This window comes from Micrasema longulum, unplaced genomic scaffold (assembly GCF_059751315.1).
Source record: "Micrasema longulum isolate JH-2025_06_02 unplaced genomic scaffold, ASM5975131v1 h1tg001581l, whole genome shotgun sequence".
Taxonomy (NCBI): domain Eukaryota; kingdom Metazoa; phylum Arthropoda; class Insecta; order Trichoptera; family Brachycentridae; genus Micrasema; species Micrasema longulum.
This window is the reverse complement of record NW_028278764.1, coordinates 40150-65535: the sequence shown is the minus strand read 5'-3', so window position 1 is coordinate 65535 and position 25386 is coordinate 40150. Positions and strand designations below refer to the sequence as shown.

The following is a 25386-nucleotide window of genomic DNA, read 5'->3' as shown; positions in this document are numbered from 1 at the left end:
GATAATTGAAGAAAACCCTGTCTTAGTTTCTGAGATGATAAACAATTATGAATAAAAAACATGTCTATACTGGCAGAGAGATATCAAAACATAATATATATTCACTATTATCATTTTAAATGCTAATTACGCAAATCAAAGGAACATCAGTCCCATCCAGGATGCAATACACCAGTTCCTTTCAAAATGAAAAGGGGACGCTGAATGCTATGAAACCGTATGGTGATTTAATCAATGCATATATCAAATATTCTTGAAGGGGCGTTGAAAGAGAGACGACCTATACACCTATACACATTACAAGGCGTTCACTAAGGAAATATGTCATGATTTGTATTTTAAATAGGTACAAACTCCACAGGCATTTAATTTAAGTACCGATACTTTATCATTATCTTATCCTCATTCGCTCCTGATGCTGCAAATCAGACTGCATCGTTGCACCAAATGTGGAGTAACTCCATCATCAGCCTTACATTTCTAAAATTAGTCCAGAGACAATAAAATATTGCAATATAAACCGGCGTTAGAATTAAAGGCCGTTTAGAACAGGCTAGATACACGATCATCAAGATGAGAAAGGTGTCAATCCAGCCATGATATTAATAGTATCCTTCGAATGCTCATGGTGCAGTGCTACGTGTTTTCCGTGCTCCTGTACAGAATGGGGGCTCGGATCCTCGGACAAAAGAGCATAAAATAATTGGAAGCCTTTGAGATGTGGGTTTATAGAAGGATCCTCAAAATTCAATGGGTAGATAGATTTCTAGATTAGAGTAGGATGTAAAATTTTCAAGTTGCAGTATTTTGGACACATCATACAGGCACCCAGAGAAATGTGAGATCCTACATCTTGTATACAAGGCAAAATTGCAAGCAGAATATGGCCTGGGAAGAGAAGAACTTCCAGGCTGAAGAACTTGCGGTGGTGGTATGCCAAGTCTTCAGTCGAGCAGCCGTAAATAAAACAACGATGGCCAACATGATCGCAGACGTCTGATAACGGACATACACCCAGAGAAGAATAAGTGTAAAACCACCATTTAAACAGCTGGTGCATGCCAATCTTATAGGTAAACAATCTTCGGGAACATGGAGGTCACAGCTGGCAAAAATACGATACGATTGTTGCAAGGAGCTCAATTTTGTCAGTTCAAAAAGGAGTTTTACTTTTTAAAATGTAAAGTAGACATGTTTGTTTCTTTATTTCTGTGATTGTATGTATTATGTACATTACATTAATAGAAACCCTATTTTATTAAATACGTGAACCCAGTATCCCACTAACAGGGTTTTTATTCGTCTTTTTGTACTCTAGTAAAATTTGTTATCTGTTTGTGAGCCCTTTCTTACCTTGTGCCCCAAAAAGTAAAATTATCAGGTTTTTTATGTAAAAAAATAAATTATAATTACGAGGATTCTAACAAAAGCAAAAATACCATTTTATAGAAATTCTACATCTGAATTCATATACTGGAAATCAATAATATAGAAGCAGTGGACTATTCATTTAAATCCAAACTTTCCGAATTTTCACAAAAACTATCTAAATATTGAGATAGGAATACATAGAAAAGTTGATTTGTGTTGAGAATATATTACAAGTTTACTTTTGCGTGAAATCATTTTTAAATAATTTGTTGTTATATTTTATATGACTACATTTAGGTATGTTATTTCTGAAATATTTTCATATTATTACACAATAAAATGATAATCCAATCCAATTTGACTAGCTGCAACTTCGCACATACATATATCGTTTTCCTAAAATTATATTTCACCGATCGATAGATCTCATAGAGGAGAATTGATTTCTGTCAAAAAAAAACATCTTGTTTTTTTTTTTAGATATTATGCTTTGTGAAAACGGGCCTCAATTTCGTGTGATATAAATTTATTGAATTTATGAACGTCTTACAAGAGGGTTTTTGAAAATTTTTGTCCAATATCAATATCTGTGTCGGCTCATACCACGCAGCTTAAAATTCTGCAAAAAGTGGATACGAAATTCAATGATAGCTATAATAATAGTGCATCACAGCACATTGTCGACGTGTTTAATTTGGGAATCCGTACATTTCTAAATAGAACTGTTGGGCGAATGTTCCGAAAACAATTGTACTGTAGTTATTTGATATTTCTGGTTTTCTCGCACTTCAAATGCCAGATATACACTTACTTATTCAATGGTTTGTTATCAGCGCGCGCACACACTCACAGTACGGAAATGTCGTATGAATGAATTTCCAACACTAATCACAGGTGTGAGTGTACCTCCATATCACCTAACATATGAATGGAAACACTCCACCAAACATAATGTCTGTTATATCACCGCCTATATTAGACGTGCTTCATACACCAGTGCTCTACATCGCCATTAGACACGTTTAAAAGATAATCATAATTTTACTGTTTTTTCTCTTATCATAAAAATTAACACAAAATAAGTCATAAACAATAAGAATACAAAACAAATAAATTAATGTTTAAAAATATTAGAGCATTGCCAAATGATATGCATACAGATGACGACTGACTTCCGTTATACACGGTGTAAAAAATATTTTTTTTTCGTAGAGAAGTGGAGGCATTTCATGTACTTTTAAAAAAATTCAACAAATGCCTTTATCATTTTATAAATTATCAGCATCACCATAATTCCCCTTTCCGCACCTGATGGTGCATAGGGCACTGCATTGGTACACAAACCCCAGCGTGTCTTGATATTTTTTTTACATGAAGGTAATGATCAGTCTTACACTTCAGGTACCGTTCCAGAGGCCGGATTACAATGGGAAGTCAACATTTATCTTCAATTTTATCTACAAAGTAGAATTAAGTTTTCTGAGTGAAAATCAGTATATGCATACAATTTTTTCTTCTAATCATGTTCAATTGTAGGTTATCGACGAGATACTCTAAATATTAATGCAAATATACTCATTTTCGTACACAAATATCGGTTTTTCTTTATAGACAGTCGAAGATAACTCTGTTAACTTCCCATTGTAATCGGGGCCCAGGGATTATGAAATATTCTAGTGAGAAAACACCCTTTTAAATAAATATTTCATATCAACCATGTCAGGAATCGAACCTGAGACCTCTTGCGTGGTAGGCAACGCGCTGACCATTGCGGATTTTTCCGGGTACCGAAGTTTTTTTTACAAAACACACAGTTTACTCCGATGATGGGTCCTGCAAGGTAGCCGAAACATCGGAACGAATCCAACTTACACGAGATCACCCAAGAAAGATACATATTGATAACAGTGAGTTCGTTCAATTGTCTGTAAAGTAAAATGGAAATTTATGTATGCAAATGTGTATATTTGTGGAAAAATTTAAGTAACTTCATCGGTAACCTGTAATTAAACATGTTTTGAAGTAAATTCATACAAAATATGCATATTTTTGTACAGAAAATTCAATTTCACTTTGTAGACAATTGAAGATAACTCTGTGAACTTCTCATTGTAATCGGGGTCCTGAAATCGTTATATTGGATTGGTTTTCAAGAAAGACAACGGCAACAATTTTAACTGATTTTTCACTAATCTTACTTGTATTAAACCAGATGATTTTTACTGGCAATACTTTGGTCAACAAGTCCAATCTCTCCGGTCCAATTTGCGCTATAAGAATTTTCTTCCGTTCGGGAAACCGAGACACTTTTCTCAATATTGGGGCAATGTTTCCATCGGATAAAACATATGGAGTTATCAAGTAAGCCGCAGGAAGATATAGCAAGACATATAATGCTCCTATCTACACAGGAAGTTGTGTTCCTTAACCTGATAGTTCAGGTCATACAAGCACTGGGAATGCTAAGCTACATACAACGTAAATATATAATATACTCTACTGTAGTATGAGACAGATAACACATAAGTATGCTGACTGACTTTTTATATGAGACCTAGCAATTAGATTGCAGTTTTAACCCATCCACTGTGAAAAATACACTTTTTCATTTTGTTGATACATTATTTAACAATTTGGAAAAAAAAGTATTATAGTGTGATAATTAAGTACACCATAACCTCTTTTTGGATAATTTCCACGCAGTACTATGTAAAAAAAGTGGATAGGTTTCATTATATAAAAATCCATTCACTTTTTTTAAAATATCGACCGTTTACTAATTACCTTGATTTTTTCAAATAATATAAACATGAAAACAAAATTGTAAGGAAGATTATTCCCTTTCAGACATGAACATTTATGCACATTTGGTATGTGACTTTTTACTATTTGAGATATCAGAACCTGTGTAGTATTTCTATGCAAATGCTCGAGTTTACTGGATTTGAACAAAAATTTGGTTATGGTGAGTGTAACTCTCGACGGCTTAGATTCTGATCTTGTTAAATTAATAGAGGTTTTTGTTTAATTCAATATTTGTTCAGTAGTATTTTAAAACAGTGTAAAGAGGTTCTGATCATTATACTGTAATCTGTAATGTCTATGTCCAGGCAGATGAAGAATAAATTACGCTGTATCAAATTAAATACTTGGGAATTACATGCCACAGATGAGTTCTAGACTGAAATTCCAAAAATACGAAGCATGTGACGACGAAAACAGCTGAGAGCAATTCCAGCAAAATATATTACTATTATTATTATTGTAAATATTATTTATTTATTTTTCCTGGTGAGTAATTTAAATCTACCAATACCGTCGAGCATGAGAAGAAATAAATGGCACCGCATTGGCACTTCAGTCACAGCGCATCTAAATCATTTTTATTACGTGCCATTTCAGTCTGACGCTTCAGGTCCAGAAACAATTAAATGTTCCAGTGTAAAACCAATACTTCATGTCCACCCTGCCGGGAATCGAACCTAGGACGTCAAGCATGGTGGGTGAATATGCCAAGCACTACACTATGAGACAGACTTGTCTCCACTCGATTTCCTTTATCAGGAAATTTACCCGAATAGCCATCGAATTGAAAAAACTCGTCCAGGGTTCTGGCTCAATTTCACGTAGAACTACAATCACTCTTTATTCGACTGAATACAGCAATTTCATAACAATTATAAAATACAAAATACATAAATTTTTAGAGCCTAACTAACTCACTGTTAGAAAACGGTAATCCAGAAGGGGTAGAGTGGGGTTCGAACCTCGAACCCCGATTCGTGAGTCCACGACACTAGCCACAGGACAACAACCTAAATCATTATTTTCGTTTGTTATAATTTTTCGTCACATTTGACATTTACATTTCTCCTCAGACCGGTGATTGCGTATGGTGCCAAACGCTGGATGAAAACACGGTATTGGTATTTGAAAGAAAAGTATTAAGGAGGATATTTGGTGGCGTCAACAAAAACGGAGTGTGCAGGAGACAGTTTAATCACGAATTAGAGGCACTGTATGGTGAACCCAAACCGGAAAAATAAGAAGATTACGATGGTTGGGCCATGCGCGCAGAATGAATGATAGTTGTACTCAAAAAGATTCTTTATACCACTCCGGAAGGAAGACGAAGCAGAGGTAGACCAAAATTAAGATGGCTGGATAGAGTTGGAAAGTGATATTAGAGCTATTGGCCTGACGAACTGGAGAAGAGCCGCAGGGTGTAGGGAGGAATGGAGACATATTCTAAAGGTCGGGGCCCACGACGGGCTGTGGTTCCACATACTGCTTTTATGAATGATTGCTTGTGTTCAAATAAAAGAGGTTTTTTTTAGATAAAAGATACTCATTAATAACCCATCTATGAAGTCTTTCATACAAGTGTATGATAACTGATAAGAACTGCACAATGATTTCTATGTAACATGGATTAAAAATGTTATCAGTGATTGAGATAATACTTATATATTATTATTTCAGGAATATTAAAGATAGTAATTACTGATAATGTATTCATTGATAAAATGATCTAATTATATACTTATCATTACATCAATGAGAGAGATTTGCCAATGAATGAGGATAAATCGAAAGTGATGGTTTTTGAAAGGGATGAAAAGGATAAAAGGGGGTATTCTGTATATAGGTTTGAAAAGATAACAAATTACAACAGGGATGGAGAATACCTTAAATAAGGGAATTCTTCCATTTGTTGATTTTAGTGAAGTTATAGAGCTGAAACCTTTATTTTTGTTGTTTGTTTTTGTTTTCAGGCATTGCCTAGTATGTGAAATAATTCATTCAGATGAATCTCTTCACAAAAATCTAAATTACTCCCGAGGGGGTGAAATCCAGTATTTTGTCTACAAACATTTGGACAAACTCAAATATTGGTATGAAAAGACTCGGAAGGATGTTGAAAAGAGGGAGATTGCCAGGAACGGGGTAAACGGTGCGCTCAAATCAACCTTTGTGGCAGGAGGCGAAATTAGAGCCCTGGTGTCGACAAATATACAGAAGTGTGGAATTGCAAAAATAAGGATGAATGTAGGCTGAATCTCATTCCGGGAATGGTTTGGACATGTAGAACGAATGGACAATGAAAGAACGGCTAAAAAGATTCACGACGCGAATGTTGATGGATGTAGATGAGAAGGAAGAGAAAAACATGGAATGACCAAATTCAGCAAAAAGTTTAAAGCCATTGCTTTGCCTGAGATACGCTTAATATACGCTAATATTATTTTGATAGATAAATTTGGAGATGGACATTGTCATCCCTCTGCTCAGGGACATGAATATAATTTTAAAAGCGAAAGAAATAATATCATTGTCAATATTCTTAATAAATCTAAATCTAAAACTATGCTATGCTATTTTATGCTATGTAATGAGGAACTTTACAGCATTACGAAAAATTGGATACAAAAAATGATTTCTTGCGCGTGGTAAAAATTAGAGCGTACGGAATGTTTGTTGAAAGTGCGCAAATTAAAAAAAAAAAAAACGCACTACTTTCAACGATGTCACTGGTTCATATGAACCAACCAATGATATGAGCGCTGTAAAGGATATCCGGTTTGCTTTTGTAAACGAACCAATCGGGAGAACTGACAGAGAAGAACCTCTGACGTCAATGCGGAGTTTTTTCATAAATACAAAACTTTAAAAAATCATAGCGCTGATAATACGAAATATAAAAATATAAATTTTGGCTTAGTTTAATGGTCTATTAACAAATATATTTTTTTTAAACACTGAACTTCCCTCATTTGGAATTTTCCTTAAAATGCTTAATAAAGATTATTATTATTATTGATTATTAAAACATTCAAGTTCTACAGAAAAAGGCAATCAAAGAAATCAAAGCTAGATATTTTTAAAACAAAATTTTGTGACTTTAAAAAAAAACTTTTTGAAACATTTGTCAGTGTAGTAAGTTTATGTTCCTTTAAGTATGTTTATTTTATTATTTCAAAATTTTGAATTGGTCAACTATATTATGAAAATCCCTCTCCTCCACTCTATTTGCTCATCCCTTAACCTTCTTACGAGCTCTTTTTTTTTCTCATGTCTTATATAATATAGTATTTTTCTCTTTACTGTGTAACATGTTCTATCATTATATTTGTGAAAAACTTTAACTGGATGTATGTACTATTTTTTATATTTTGTATTCGTAAATAACAACTGTTGTTTTTCCTTAATAAATAAAAATAGGAACCAATGCTTCCCTAAAAATTTGACTTCTTAACAATCAGTACCTATTTTTTAAAACATAAAATAAAATGATCTATATTTTAACTAATCTTTTTAGTAAATACAACAAATATTTTTTAGTTAGTTTAACATTAATTCTAGGGATCTGAGATGGGTTCTATGTTCATTGATTTAATACCTTATAAAAAGTGCGACAAACCCACACACAACCTTTAGCCTACGCTGTTATGCGCTAACTGAAATAAAATTCATTGAGCTCTGTCTAATAGAACAAAAGCATTCTAAATTTTAAGTTTAACAACAAACGTATAATGTGCGCTTTCGGTTTGCGTCTGCAATTCTCAACCTAAGTACCTATAGCCCGTTGTGTTGCTGTAAACTGTAGGTAACTTCGTGGTTATTAATCATAGAATGGTTTTTGTCCGTACGGGTTACTCTAATAGTGGCGTATTATAACACTAAGGTAGGAGATTTTATGTCCCTATAAAAACAGTCAGCATTAAGTGTCCCAGTTAGAAATAAGAAGTTATTAAACCTCTACGCAAACAGCGCACTAAATTCGGCGAATGCGCATTTGCGGTCGCAGGCCCTACGGTGTGGAATGCTCTCCCAGCAGAGGTCCGAAACTGTGAGAGTGAAGTGATGTTTCGGAAGAAACTTAAAACCCACTTGTTCTCTAAATCATTTGAATAAATCCTTAGCATGTGGTGACAAAGTACATTGTTTTTCTTAAATTAAAAAAGTTAAAATTAAATTATATCTCTATATAATCACTCTGTAAAGCGCCCTTGAGGTATTCTATTACGAAAATTGCGCTATATAAGTTATCCATAATAATAATAATAATTACATTGTTTTGAGTATGTCTAAATGTTTGCAGATAGGCTGGATTTCCTCCCTAGGGAGTTATTCGGATCTAAATTCATTGCAACAGAGGGTAAACATTTTTTAGAAGAGAATATGGAAGTCTAGGCATGCTTCACAAAAGTCAACAGATGGAAGAGTTGAGGAAATGTTAATTTTCAAACATGGACAGAATGGTGGATGTTACACAGTGTGTTAAGTGGCCACTTAATCCAGCCAATGACAGGTCATAAGCCCTGTAAATGCCTGGACTTCTATATTCCCTTTTCAAAAATGTTTTTTTCTCTGTTTTAACAAATTTAGATCTCCTTAAGTAAGATTTACTCCAAATCATCAATGACGGTTCAATACCAAGTAAAATATTCCAAAAAATAAGGAGGGTGTGTGCGAATGTTTTAAAATTGTTGAAATCAATTTTAAAATCTATGTTTGTGATTAAGTTTAATACAAGATCCGATGATTGCAAAGATGTTAGTTAATAGTTTTAAAACTCTTACCGCTAAATGGAGGAATTAGGAGTTGTAGCTCTGTGAAAAAGCAGTAGATGTCTATCGATCCTGGGCTCAAATCCGAGCTCAATCAAAATATTGCAGTATTTGCATTAAAAAAAAAATTATAATGTTTTCTTGGTTGTTCTGATTAATAAGACAAACTAAAAGATCCTTTCTGTTTCATCATTCCCCTGTCCGAAACGAATGGTGCATAGGACACTGCATTGGTGCACAAACTGCAGATCTCAATTATTTTTGTTACATGAAGGGAAGGTGATTAGTCTTACGCTTTAGATACCCGTCCAAGGGACTATGAAATATTCTAGTGTATAAACGCACTCATTTCTTTTCTTAAAAATGTTCTTCATCTCTGTTGCAATACCAATACATAGTACATACTTATGCACAGCCATTTGGACATACTCAAAATATCAATAAAAATTACATATTTTAATTACAACTAAATATTTATATAGAATTATAAACTAACTTATGTCTGTGATATTTAATCAGATCTTCGTCCATTAAAAATAAATAATTAAAACTTATGAGAATGTTTCTCACCCTTTGAGGGAGATTTTTTTATATCTCATGGTCTCAGGGATAACTTTATAAAGTTTGACTATGCCACAGAAAATAATATTAAATGAAAATTAAGATGAAAATTCAAATTCAGAATTTTCAAATTACGCATTTGTTTTTTTTTTCTGACCAGCTCAACATTAAATAAATATTCGAATTTAGTTTTTTTATTGTAAGGGGAACCAAATTGCATAATCATTATCAATCAAGTTTTAAAACGATTCGGTTGCGCAATTTAATAAGTCAATTTAAACATTTTTCGAATAGCGAACAATACGAAAATGTCCGAAATAGTGACATGATCGCATAAATACGAAATTATGGCCGCCGCCGAGTAAATTCACATTACACAAAACCATTCAAAGAGTCCATAAACTTAATTCAGTGTGTAAAAATGTGATTTTCCGTTTAACCTTCGTTTTCTTTCACGGATTAAGGCGTCTGATTCAACAAAGAAAAACAAACAACCAATTATATGAATGAAAATCGACCGAATAATGAATTGACAGTAAGGTTAGGTCACCATCCGAACGACTAATGTCAGAATGTCATTAACTCCGAATAAAAACACGAGTATTCCGACGGAAAAGTGAATAATTCTTCGGTTATAACACAAATATGGTAATACATCGTCATTAATTGCTCCATGAATGAGTCGAAACCTATTTTACAACTCGACCAATCGTTAGCAGTAGGTACGCATGCACAGTAAATTTCATTCATTCATAACAAAAAATGTTAGGATATAAAAGGGGGTTAGGTACTCTAGAAAAGAGCTCTCCGCGCCCAAAATTCGCCGTTCGAAGACACAATTTGTGTAATTTTCGCAAGAAAACACGTCGTAGAAGGTCCGTGTAAACGAAACACTCTGATTTAACGTCGATTTTTTGTATTATGTCAACTTCTGCGGCACCACCTGTTTTGAATCGGTTAGAGGTGACAACAGATTTTGACTCGAGGGAACGGAGACGCGCAGCACTGAACAAACACGCATCGCACAACATCGGTAGAAATATGTTTAACCATTTAGAAAACAAATGAGCACTGAATTGAATCTTCACGTACCGATTTTAATTTTTAATTTCTCCTCAATTCGCACTTCACGGGCATCGCCGGCCATGTTGAATCCATAACTGTCTTTCTCGCTCATTAGCATTAGCGCCTTCTCACTCCGCGGCCACTTCCTGTGAACGACACGACTCGACGAGCCGAGAGCTGAAGGCACCACACTAAAATGAACGTCGAATCCGATTTGTCAGGAAAGTTTCATTGAGGAAGGAAAATTGCGCGATTTTACTTATCAATGGCGTGAGAAAACACAACAAAAAATCCGTTCGTAACGATAGATCTAGCGCGCTTGGCACTGGATTCCTAATAAGGTCACGTTTATTCACTTTATTTATATTATACAATGTGTAGTAAGGTATTTGTAAAAAGTATTATAATCATACATGGATTCAAAATACCGACTTCGATACATGCATTAATCTAGAAATCTGTCAGGGCCTCTGTTATTATAGATATGAGAAAGTTTTGCAAAATTTTCGATTTCATGCGTAATTTATTCAACTTTCTGTCATATTCGGTATTTCACGTCTTTACTATACCGCAGAGTGTGTGCGGACCAACTACAGCTTACCAAAATTATGACAGGAATAGTTGACTGTGCAGAATGACTTAGTTTAATAACAATACATGTTCTAGCCTGGATTTGTAGATGGTACCACCTGTTTTATGTACCAATAAGTAAAGCATCATATTTTAAACTGCTTTTTTTCGTAAGACTTTTTCAGTGTATAATACAAAATTTAAAGACATAGACTACACAAACATCACCGTCAGATTTAAAATTGACACTTAAAATGCATTTAACTTTAAAGACATTTTAATAATAAATGTGTACATCTCCCTTCCCCTCCTAATCCTTTCTTCATGCATCCTTGTCCTAATTCCGCCCCATTTACAAGAACTGTTTATTTTTTTTAAATGTACATTCTTTCATTATTGAAAAAAAATAACATCTTAAATGTATAAACTTAAAGATATTCAATGTATTTATGTATGTGTATCTTATTTTCTTTACTAACTTTGTACACTTTGTGGAAATCTGTTATTGGTTCTGAGTTTATACACTTGATCTGTTTGTTTACTATAAATATGTATGCTGAGCTGTTGGTTTCCCAAATAAAATAAAAATTTAAATAAATAAAAGTATGTAATTCTCCAAAATCTCTATTTTATGCACTCTCCCAAAATTTATAATCAATTATCTTTGTAAAATGTATCTATGATCTCCCGATTGCCAGATAATAGTGTTCAATTCTCTCAGTTTTGATCAGAAATTATTTTTCAAAACAGTTTGTTTATTTAGCGCATTGCATAACATATAAGTGATATACTTATTTCGGTAATCAATTTTCCAGTCAATTGATTTACGATAGTGAACAGTAAGAGGCGTTATACAATTTGGCTTAGTGCATTTGATGTAATAGAAAAACACATTTTTAAAATCTATTTTTTTATTGAAAAATGTAAATGAATTTCTCTATTACACCCCTGACAGCGGAGTATTATTGTTTTTAGCCGATTTTGCTTTTCTACTCGGGGCGCTAAATTTGCCCTATTCTATTTGAAGTGAGTTGTTGCATGGGCCGCACGGAGGCCGGCGGAGCGAGCGGCGAACAGCGGATGAGCGGATGCTAGTGATGGCATAATTAGCATTAGCGTTGAATTAATAAATAATATACAATAGCAATGTCAACTGGTAAGGTTCGCGCTAATTTTAATACATCTTATGGCACCGATGTAGGCGTCCTTAACTTTACTTCCTTTCAACATTTCTTCCTTGCAGAAAGGATATAACGCCGTATCACTCTGTCTTTGCACGAATCTCGCTTCCTCTACATTTGTACATCTTCTCATGCATGTTCCACGATTATTCCGACTTTCGACAGGTCCATCTAAAAGTATGTGTTTGATTTGGTAATTTTTAGTCTTCTATAACATCTGCATCCATCAACATTCGCATCGTAAATCTTTTTATCCGTTCCTTCGTTACAGTTATGTTAATATTTTTACTAGTACGAAGCATATGACCGATCAACTTACCTTCCTGTAAAAGATAATCGATATACGCAGCATTAATTTTGCCAATACAGTGTCCTATACACCATCAGGTGTAGATAAGAGTTTGGGGATAATGATAATTATTGAAACGCAGAATCTTTGATATGGCAGTGACGTTTATTGTCTCAGCCTAATGATTTATTTGTTTGTTAACCGATAATATTAGTACCTAGAAGTTACAATTTTGATAACTTATGTTATACAACGTAAATCAATGAATTATAAAGGATTAAACCAAAATTTTATTTCTTGCAGGCCTATCCCGGCTTGCTACTCGCAGTATAACTTGTTTTTATTCAACATTATTTCTAATTCTTATTACATCACCATTACATAAAAACCCTCTCGTAACTTACTAAAATAATTTTACATATCTACTACTTCTACCATCACGCCATTTCCCGTGGGGTAGGTAGAGTGGATAGCCCGTCACACACGTCTATCCTGGCATACATTTCTAGCTTCTTCCACATTCATACAACTTGTCATACATAACCCTTCGGTTCTGTCTACTTTTGACATGACCAGACTTAATATTTTTGCTTGTCTTATCATGTCACGTTTTATCAATATCATATAAATAAGACGAGTAATATAATGTTGGTGGACTTTTAAATCACTGAAAAAATTAAGAAAATCCGATTCAACGTATGTTATATAAATATTTCTTGAAAAACGCAAAAGGAAAAGAAATAGAAAATTTAATTATGAAACTTTTTCTTTGAAGAAAAACAACCCACTTGTTTAAGTTTTGGGGTGCAGAAAACAAGACTACGAAGCGTCGATTTTTTTTCTATGAAACGTCAGCAGTTATAACAGTTTCACACAAAACATTACAATTTTACATTACAGAAAAACTTAATCAGAATAAAAACGTAAAGATATTATTAATTCGCAAATTAAACTGCTTCGTGAAATTGCTTCTGAAAATAACACTTGATTGGAGCGTAAGCCACATAATGCCTATAAATCAGTAGATTCATTACCCTCCGATTAGATGAAGTAACAAAGGATGCAGTGTAGCTTTTCCAGGAGGCAAATTGGAAGACAGCGACTGACACAGACAGAATTGGAAGCAAACGTTGCAAGAGGGCCAAAGCAGGGTTGAAGAGAGATTCGTTACCCTCCACCCAATGGCCGCGAACGTAGGGTGGAGTGCAATAGACTCGTTTAGCATAGCACTAGCATTTTACATGCTAATTTGTTAAAATAAATATCGCGTGTTAATGAAATGAAGCAAAAATAGCAATAATTGGCACCGCGAGCGGATGCTCTCGCGCGCTTATGGAACTAGCCGGCTAGCGAGAGGAAACGACTTTTATTATTACACTTTACTCTGAAATGTGAAACATTTATTTTCGGATATTTAGACTCGCTTTGGGGCCTGTCGACCCTGCCGTACACTAAAATGTTTACATTACAAGCAGTACACCACGAATTTCAATACAAGTCTTTCATGGCGTCGATAAATCACGATTTCCCGGGCAAATTATCATTCCGTCTTGCGTCTCGGCATTTTTCGTGACATTTCAAACAATTTGCACAAAACAAAAAAGGTCAGCATTTGGGTCATTCTCAAAATTCGAGTCATCATCATCACCATTCCCTTTCAGCACACAATGGTGCATAGGGCACTGCATTGGTGCACCAATCGCAGTGTACCTTAGAATTCATTAATCATTTTTACCATAGAATTCAGAATAGTTTAGAAATAGTACATACGCACATCAAGCAGAAGGCGTCTTAACTACTCATAAATGAGTAGTTTTACGCTTTGACCCATTAGTTTCTTTGTAGATGTCGCTCAATACGATTTGAATTCAACTATGCAGTGTTGTGTCTTTTTAAAGTGTAAAAATACTGCTAGGATCTTAAAGAAACAATATGGGATCACATTTCAATTGTATTGAGTAATTGTGTAATTAGAAAATGAATGTGTAAGTAGCAAATGCATTACTTAAAAATTGAGCTATTTTTCCATCTGTCAGATTGTCGAAGAAAACAAAATGGACATTCGTTGGTAGTAAATTTTTTTTACCCTACTTTGCTAATCTTTTTTTAATTTTTTAAAATAAAAATAAATATTTGCGTTCTTTTGATTTATCCAAATATTTAATTTTGAGGGCCATTTTCAACGAGTTCTAAATAACTCACTATTAGAAAATGTGAATCAAATTGGGGTAGAGTGGGATTCGAACCACGGACCTTGGTCCGTGAGTCCGAGATACTAGCCACAGGACCACAACTCGATTGTATTGTGATCTAATGAGAGAACTAATGACAATTGGACATTTGACCGACATTATCTTTAAAACATCAAATATTATTTAACATGATATAAAAATATCCGTTTTATGTCAAATAAACATTGTTTTATATTTAATGTTCAAAGTTCATTAATTCAATTACTCTTATTTAATGACCCTTTACTTATCTACTCTGTTGTGTCAATCAATATTTCCGCGTGCACAATAAAATTTTAGAGAAATTAACAGATTGCTTTTTTTTTTACCTTATATTTGTGTTATGATTATATTTTTTCCCATCGTGCAACATCACGAATGCGCGCGGGTGGGGGGATTTTAGGACACAGTCCGATGTATTCAAATATGATTCTACGCTCCTTCTGGACTATTCTTAATTCTATGATTTTTACCTTGCCTTCACAATAGGCGCAGGGTTGCGGATCAATCGTTTATTTATTTATTTTCAGTTCACAAACAGTAAAAGGTATCACAATATAAATACAATTTATAAAATAAAAAATAATTACACTAAACATCTTTCACCAATTATATGTGAACACCAATTGTCACAAAAGAAAAATTAAAAATTGTACTTAGACCAAAATTTAGTTTTTATTAAATGTTATTAAAGCAGTTTATTAGAATTTATATAAGATTTATTTTAAGATAGATGCAATTTATACAATCGAATATAATTTTACTAGATTATTAATAAAGTCTCGTAGTAGTTTTAAGTTTTTTTTAAATGTATATCAATAAATTATAGTAATAATAGTCGCAATAAAATAACATAAATAAAAAAAACAATGCATACTCTTATTTAGTGTATCCGTTTTATTATTGTTGTGCATGTTAGTTAGGGTTAGTATATATATAGGGTGTTCTTTACACCCTGTCACATCCGAAACCACGATGATCAGTATGGGCAAGAAGACATACAGGATGTTCTTAAAACCCTGTCACATCCGAAACCACAATGATCAGTATGGGCAAGAAGACATATTGGCACATCAAAATATTTTTTTAGAACGAATAAAATTTAAAAAAAATAAAATATCAAAAAAAGGAAATGGTTGCTTACTTCTGCAGAGGTGAAACGAGGAGGAGAGGAGCGTTGACTTAGAGATTACACACGCGTTGACTTATTTATTTATCTCTTTATTATTATACACGGCACGTAGTGCCTTTTACCATACAAAAAATACATATTGTGTAGAAATAAACACTTAATGCAGTAGATACAAGAGGAAAAAAAAGCATAAAAAGTTTACATGTACCATTTATTTCACAATGGCTTCATTCAATGAACACAAAACATATTTTGTAAAAAAAAAGTCATAATAAGGAATAAAAAATAAAATTAAAAAAACATTACATGGAATATAAAAATTAAAATGTACGAAAAATGTTTTTTTTTTTATTTTAAGTTATTTAAAAAAAATGACAGTTAGAAATATATTAAATCATAATTATTACTAAATAAAAAGGACTGCGATAACTTAAGCATGTTCATTATTTTTCATTGTGATCGCTCAAATGCTTAGCATGTTTTTAAGCGCGTCGATAGTTATTTGTGATTGAGCTACATGGACTATGATATACTCTAGTGTTAAAATATTTTTTTAAGTAATTATTTCTAGTGGTTGAGACAGCAATTCTAATTATTATGGCTACTACAAACAAACAACAAACCATCACGCCGTTTCCCCGTAAGGGTGGGGAGAGATGATAGAACGCCATATCACTCCCATAATGTTACATAAACATTGAAATAAATTAGATAAAGAGTAAAATGAACAGAAGTACAAACTTTTGCCAAAAGAGATTAGGGGCGCTGGGTCTATCGCATCGTTTCTTAGGATGGGGATGATTTTTGTTTAAAAAAACATCCATATAGGTTAGGGTTGCCATATTTCGCTAGGGTCTCGTCGGGACGTTCTGCAATGGAGATATGTAGTTAAAAAAAGGAAATTTCATAACGGTTTTTCACAAATACAATAGAAATGTTTTTCTTACATTTATGTGGTGTTTCTTGCGAAAGAAGTACCGCTAGCCATATTTGTTATATGGCTTAATATTAACGTAATACTGCAATATTGATCCTACAGTCCCTGGGCCGCGATTATGAACGGCTATCTTCATCGCTATGTACCGAGACGGTATAAACTAATATCGATATTTATGTAAGGTGTGTATATTTGTATGAACATTCAAAGTATCTTACTCGCTAACCGGTAATTGAACATGTTTAGAAAAAAATTGTAAACATATTACATATATTTAATTTTACTTTCTAGATAATATTGTAGATAAATGTTAACTTCACATCAGAATATGTGCCCTGGCAGCAGAAGACATTTTTTATCATAAAGTTTTTTATGAGCAGGAATGGAATTACTGACTTTCACCATATCGAGACAAGTTCAGCTTCCACGAAGTTCTTTAGATACATCAATTACTATAAGCATTTTCCACCTTATTTTCACATTCATAGTCAATGCGGCAGTGGAAGATTTTTGTTGATTGACAGCGTCGCTTTGTGTAAGTTTAAATCGGGACATTATAGGTTTCATCGGGACGTCGGGACAGGAGACTCAATAACGGTGACAGTCCCGATATATCGGGACGGATGGCAACCCTAATAGAGTGTCAACGAAAAGCGTCAGGATTTTAAAACAATGTTTTGTTTTTTAAATTATTTTTCTAGACATACCATCACGCCGTTTCCCCGTAAGGGTAAGCAGAGAGAAAGTACGCCACATCACTCTATATTTGCATACAGATCTCGTTCCTCTACATTCATACATGTTCTCATGCACGCGCGCCGATTATTCCGACTTTCAACATGTCCATCTTCAAGTATTTGTTGGATTTGGTCATGCAATGTCTTTCTCGGTCTTCCTCTATTTCTTCATCCATCAACATTCGCATTGTAAATATTCTCAGCCGTTCTTTCGCTTCCCATTCGTTCTACATGTCCAAACCAGCACAGAGCTCCTCTCTTGATTTTATTTTTTTATATTTTAATATCTTGATTTTATTATATATATTGTTTATTAGTACCCAAATCCCGAAATCAATGCTAAGTAAGGTAAGCGCATCGTTTGTGGGGCACTGCGTACGCTTCTACAATAGAATACCCGACAATGTCCTAATTATGACGGACAATAAATTAAAAAATTTAGTAAAAGGCGTACTTCTAAAAAAGGCCTATTATGAACTAAATGAGTACATGTAAGATAGCAGTATATGGAACTGACAATATTATTTTATTTGTGTTAATTTATTTGATTATTTTTAGAATGTAGATATTTATTGAAACCTGTCTATCTCTTTGAGTTGTTTTGTTTATTCGTTTGTATATTAACTTTTAATAAACATGTAAATTATACCTACATTGAAGAAAAATTAAATAATTAAGTTAAGGTAAAACTAGGTGTCTAAACAACTATCTAAAATAAATTTATAACTCGTTATTAACAAGTCGTTGAAAATGGCCCTCAAAATGAAATATTTGGGAATATCAAAAGAACACAAATATTTATTTTTCCATAAAAAAAAACATTACATTACATACTCGCAATACTTCACAAATTTGACCACATATGTATAAACAAATACGTTCATTTCTATTTTTTTATATCTTTAGCTTTTTAATCTTTATTTTCTATTGAATATGTTATGTAACATGAATTATAAAAATAAAACTATAATTTTATTGGTTGGTTGGAAGAAATTGCCATTTGGCAATAAGCCCGCCAATGTAAGTAAGGCGTAATAAATGTGTACTATATAAATCTATAAAGGCGCTGCCGGTTCGAGGAATTCTGTGGCTCTGTATCATTTTGGAACAAAGAAAAAGTAATAAATTAAAAAAATTATTGGATCATGGTTATTACACAAGATTCACACAAAATGAAGGTTTAGTGATTCTAAAGACAAGCAACAAATATGGGAAAAGAACTCTAAAATATGTGATTCCAGTTATGTTCAATTTGTTATCAAACAATTTTAGAAATAGCACTACGAAAAGTGACAAGGGCAAAATAATAGACTGGCTATTCGATCAGGAGTTTATTTATGAATAAAATTGAATATTTGTAAATATAAATATGTAATATTGACACGGATGTTTATATGTGAGCATATATATGTTCATATGTATGTATGTGTATATATGTATGTATGGATATGTATGTGTGCATAAAACAATTGAACTGGATAGGAATAAAGAAAAGACTATTGTATAATGTATTTGTATTTATATATAAAGTGTTTAATAATCTCATGCCAAAGTATTTTATAAGTGAAATTATATTAAATAGAAATGTACATAAATATAGGACAAGAAATAGAAATAGGATAAGACTACCACTTAAGAAAAAAACAAAATCACAAAATAGCTTAATGTATAAAGGGTTAAAACTGTATGATGAGATGCCTGAAAGTATGAAGAATGAAAGAAAACTTACGGATTTAAAAAAAAAATGTTATGTTTATTGTAATAATGTAGTTATGTAAGAAATATTTAATAAGTATTTGTTATAATTGTAAATATATTAGTTAATATACAATGTAATATTAACTAACTTAAGTAAATAAATAAAAAAATAAAAAAATATACGGGTATATACTCGTAAATATATATATATAGATATATAGATATAGATATAGATATAGATATAGATATAGATATAGATATAGATATAGATATAGATATAGATATAGATATAGATATAGATATAGATATAGATATAGATATAGATATAGATATAGATATAGATATAGATATAGATATAGATATAGATATAGATATAGATATAGATATAGATATAGATATAGATATAGATATAGATATAGATATAGATATAGATATAGATATAGATATAGATATAGATATAGATATAGATATAGATATAGATATAGATATAGATATAGATATAGATATAGATATAGATATAGATATAGATATAGATATAGATATAGATATAGATATAGATATAGATATAGATATAGATATAGATATAGATATAGAAATAGATATAGATATAGATATAGATATGGATATGGATATGGATATGGATATGGATATGGATATGGAAATGGAAATAGATATAGAAATGTAAAGAAATAATGTTTTCAATAAAATGCTTTCTAGCCCATTAAATGTGTACACACTTCTGTTTTAAATTTTGGTACTCTCAATTTTTTTAAAATTTTTTATCTTATAACTGCGATATCATTTACTTATTTTTTGCCTTTTTTTTAACTTTTTTATAAACATTATTTGAAAACATAAATTATATGTACTTTTTTTTGGCTCCTTATATTTAAGTTAGTAGTAATTATTATTATGCAACTATGTAGTGTTATCATATGTTTTAATGTAAAGGATCTTTACCGACAAGCCATATTAATTGGCTTGGTGAGTCATGTAAAAAAAAAATCTTATAAAAAATAATGAAAATGTAATATTGTATGTAAATAATAATAAAAAAAATTAAATTAAAATTTACAAAAAACATTATGTACAAAAAGTTAAATGAATAAATATTTGAAACTCTCGATCCTTTTGATGATTCGGTTTGACAGAGTCAGGGGATTTTTGGCATCAAGGCATGAAGTTTTACACAGTCCATGGCTTTTTGCAATATTGATTTTATAAACAGTTACATATAACACTTGACGAATCTTTGTCGTATTTTCAAGTTCAGATTATCATTGCAAAGGGGATTTGATTTCATTTATCGGAAATACAATCATTATTATATCGCAGTACCCACTCAATATCGATTGTCGCCCGGCAAAACGCCGAGTAATAGTATTTTAATCGAGACTGGCGGATATTACGTGCATGTAGCATGTATTGTACATTCAACTGTGAGACAATGAAGAAAATATGAATGAATGGAAAATATACGTAATTTTCCCACTGATCAGCTCATCGCGCCTGCGCGCTAATGTGCGCACTAAATTATGCGCACCGGTTGCTAACAACGTAATAACAAATAATAATATAACGCTATGTCCCACGCCTTTGTTTGCATGTATTGAAAATAATTATTTAAAAACAGCAAGATGAAATAAATACTGGAGGATTGATTTTTATTGTATTTTTTAAATGTATTTATTAATTTGAGTAATAGCGGACCATTGATATATTAATACATAGACGTGCCCTAACTAGAGTAAAATATTTTTAAAAGTAGTGACACGAAAACGTACCCATTGTTGCTGAGTTAGTTTATTTAAACCAGGACTGCATTCAACGAGCATGCATCCTACTATCAGAAATTTTTGGTATTTGTAAAAAAGTTTGTATTTTAAGCCTTCAATGCCCAATTTTTCTAATTTGAACGAAACACATATATTTATGTATGTTTTATATGCAAATACTGGGAAAAATAATGAAAAAAAAAGTCGAATTTTTCCATTTTTTTTTATTCTACACAAATCTACTTTTATACATCTAGTAAATGTTAAAACTGTAACTCTCCAAAAAAAGAGACTAACTAAAGAGTTGTTTATTTACTAGAGTTTATATAATCTTGAATATACGAGTACATGAAGAAAAAAATAAAAACATAGGATATACCGGGTATTCTTTAAACCCTGTCACATCCGAAACCACGATGATCAGTATGAGCAAGAAAACATATTGGCACATTAAAATATTTTTTAGAACTACTAAAATCGTAAAAAACCAAAGATAAATAAAAAACAAATGATTGCTTACTTCTGCAGGGGAGAAACGAGGAGGGGGGAGGGGAAGTCTGATACACCGTCAACCGTTCATCCGCCCCCCTCTCGCTTCTCCCCTGAATAAGTAAGCAACCATTTGTTTTTTTTAAATATTTTATTTGAAAAAAAATTCTTCGTTCTAAATATTTTTTTAAATATGCTAATATGTCTTCTTTCCCATACTGATCATCGTGGTTTCGGATGTGACAGGGTTTAAGTAACACCCCGTATAAAGAAAAACAGAAAATAATAACACATTCATATTAATAAAAATTGAACGCAGTTTTAACACTTATTCCAAAAAAATTTTTAGATATACTTTGATATATTATATACATATATTAGTTTTAATAGTTTTTAATTCATTAGGGAGATTATTGTAATTTTTGACACCTTTGAAGACCAAGTTATTTTGACCATGACTTGTGTTGAATTTAGGGATTTCAATATTATTTTGTTATCTGAGTGACTTATTAATCTCAAATATTTTTTCTTCTTTAAATTCATATTTTAATTTATGTGGACATTAAAGATTTAAAAATACGATAATGTAAGGAAAACAAGAAATAATGATTCTCATTGTATAATAATGAAAGATGCGGAAACAATTACAACTTTAAATCTTAAAAAAAAACAATGAAATCACCCATTGAACTTTAGCTGAATTACACTTTTGGCAGAATACGTGCAACTGAATTTTTGTTTATTAATTCATTTATAATCATAAAGGTAACTATGTACAGGGTGTTCCGAGTCCATTCCGAATCTAGTGCTGTGTCTCAGATTCTTCCTAACTATTTGCGTTTCGGTGGTTTCATGTGAAAGAAGCTTTTCAAAATTAAAGTTAATAGGGTATTATCACCCGAGAGGAATATCGGATTTAACATGTTGCACATATAAAAGATTTCTTAAAGACTCTTTTAGTGTTTATAAAAGCTCTAATAATCAATAATTTCATTCATAAATTTCGTTTACTATTTTCAAGATCTCTGAGAAGCTATTTTATTATGTTGGTAATAAATTCGATCATCCAAATCCACCCAACAGTACACCACGAATCATGCATTTGTTTGAAATGTTGGTAGTACCGAATAAAAATTCAAACGACGCGTATTGTTGTCTATGACTTTTCCCCTTCTCTAGCCAACCTTGAAATAAGTGGCGACCGTAAAATGGGGTGACATTTAAATCGTAAGGTGACTTTGATCAGCGGATATATTGTTTATATTTATCTCTATGACTTACTAACGAATTTAAGATAAACTATGAGCCAAGCGCGATTATCCAATCTCTCTATTTTTAATTTGCGATTGTTGCAAGGGAAAGAAAAGTAAACTTTGACCATGTTATTGAATATTTTAGTAAAATAACGTCGCGTAAGCTCGTTTAGTAAAAAATTGTTGTTTTATTTTGGGGGTGCTCATTTGAAAACCGCCCCGGGTCAACAACCCACACTACGCCGCCACTGTCAAAGTCATAAGGTTTATGAAAAGTTCAGAGATATACCAATCCAGAAACAGCTATAAATCAGTCATCTGGACAGAGTCAAATGTCAAAAATCGGGTTGTGGTCCCGTGGCTAGTGTCTCGGACTCACGGACCAAAGGTCCGTGGTTCGAATCCCACTCTACCCCAACTCGATTCCATTTTCTAATAGTGAGTTATTTACAACTCGTTGAAAATGGTTCTCAAAATTAAATATTTTAGTAAGTCATAAGAACGCAAATATTTCTTTGAAAAATAATTTTTTAAAAAATAGGCCTGACTGGTAATAGAAAACAATAGAAAAACATTAAATTAAATGTGTTGTACACTGAAAAGTTGTCGATCCCCGATCGGAAAAAGGTCGAAGAAAAATTCGTCAATTGATTGCTTCAGACATTGTTCCAAAATTCTATCAACAATTTTATAATGGCTTATTTTGATGACGCATTTCAAGGAAACGTTTATCGCTCCGTATAGATTACTAAGGAATATGAAGCTTTTAAAAAAAGTTATTTTCGATCTCACTTTTTTATCATTTTTTAATTCTGCTTTGTTTTTCTAAAAATAATAGTACTTAGTATGTGCCTTTGTAAAATATTTATTTTTGTTTCTTACTGAAGAAAGATTTTTAAGTTTTTTGTTTTGTGCAGACGTGTGATGCAAAATAACAAAGATTGTTGTTTGTTAGAAAAACTTTTTAATAGATATTGTTTTTGTTTCTATAAACTATCTGATTTTAACATTGTGTGATACAAACTAATGTAATTCCAAAGACAGCACTGATTTAAGACAAATATGGTAAAAGAGTAACAGTTAATTAAATCGACATTTTCTAGAATTTTTTATGTATAATTAATTTTGCTAGTGATTTTTACTATGTCCTTCCTAAAATACTATGAATAATAAGAAAATAAATAATATTTTTTTTGTCCCCTCCTGTCTAGCTTCGAAAATATTGATATCAAATTACCACCCTTGTAAGGAAAAAAAGACTTGATTTATTGCGTCCACGTGTAGTATTAAGTTAACATGATAAAAATAAAAAAGGAATTATTTCATTAGTTACGTAAACCTTGACGAAGAAGCTTGTTTGCTTTGAAACCGGTCGGTGGAAAAATAATAATAATAAAAAATTCGTGTTTAAAAACAAAGTTGTTTTATTTATTTTATTAAAATATCTCTAGTGAAAAATTACAAAACATCCGATTGTGCCCTTGTCTTACCGAAGGTGCTGTGGGGACCAGAGAGTGACAGACGAGGATGTGTTGTTGTCTATGGCCGCAGTGCCCAATGGACCTATATAAGGGCGCGTAACGTAATGTCACTCGCCCTTCTCTGTCTTCACCAGTATTCAAATTGACTCTAAAATATTCTTTGTTTAATCTTTGTATTTCCGTGTGTAATAAACAGAAAATTGTAAGTAACTTAAATTATTTTATTTATTTATTCCTTGAGGTTAAATCCGTTAAACCCATTAAATCATAATATGTTTTCCATGAACTAACAAATAGCTACTATCAAGTAGACAGTAGAGTATAACAATAATACTTCTATTGTGACCTGCGAAGAAGGTCTTTCTTTAACAGATAATCGAGATACTCTGCATTTACTTCACCAAAGTAGTCTCCTATGCACCATCAGGTGCGGGTAACGGTTTGAAGGTGATATTTATCATCATAAACTTAAGGATTACCGTTTCAATTACTGATGTGAATAAAATTTATCAAATTAACCATAAAAATATCTAACGCACATTTTTCACACGCACAGTGCTGTAAATATAATTGAATACCTACAACCTACATAATGTTCTATTGTAATGTTAATTTCCCCTATGCCCGTTTCATACGAGCGTACAATTCCACACGACACGATAAAATAAAATGGACGGATCGGTTTTTAACTTAAGAGTAATAATTTGCTTCCGCTTAACTTTTGTGTGGCAGTGATGTTACACTTGTCTACAAAAGTTACTAGACTCGATTTTTATTTATTTAATTTTATTTGGGAAAAAACAACAGTTTTTACAAATATTGTATATAGACAAAATCGTATTCTTTTATAAGTACACCCCTCTGTAAGCAGAAAGAATGACATATTTGAAAAAATATTTATTGTATGTTTGGAATTCAACCATACACGAGTACCTAGGTACCTACTTATTAATAAAAAGTATTTTTTCAAGGTAATAGTAGGCAAGCCAACGTTCGGGCAGGACAACGTCTGTCGGGTCCGCTAGTTAAAAACATATCCTAAAGG

General features: G+C 32.2%; 1 protein-coding gene across 1 annotated transcript in view; it reads right to left on the bottom strand.

Annotated features, from left to right (window-relative positions):
- RasGAP1 (Ras GTPase activating protein 1) overlaps positions 1 to 10681 on the bottom strand; it is an 89550-nt gene extending 78869 nt beyond the window's left edge. The window contains exon 1 of the mRNA XM_088236600.1: positions 10596 to 10681. Coding sequence (XP_088092726.1) covers positions 10596 to 10680 — 85 coding nt within the window. The 5' untranslated portion in view covers position 10681. The remainder of the gene's footprint in view (positions 1 to 10595) is intronic.
- Positions 10682 to 25386: the final 14705 nt, after the last annotated feature.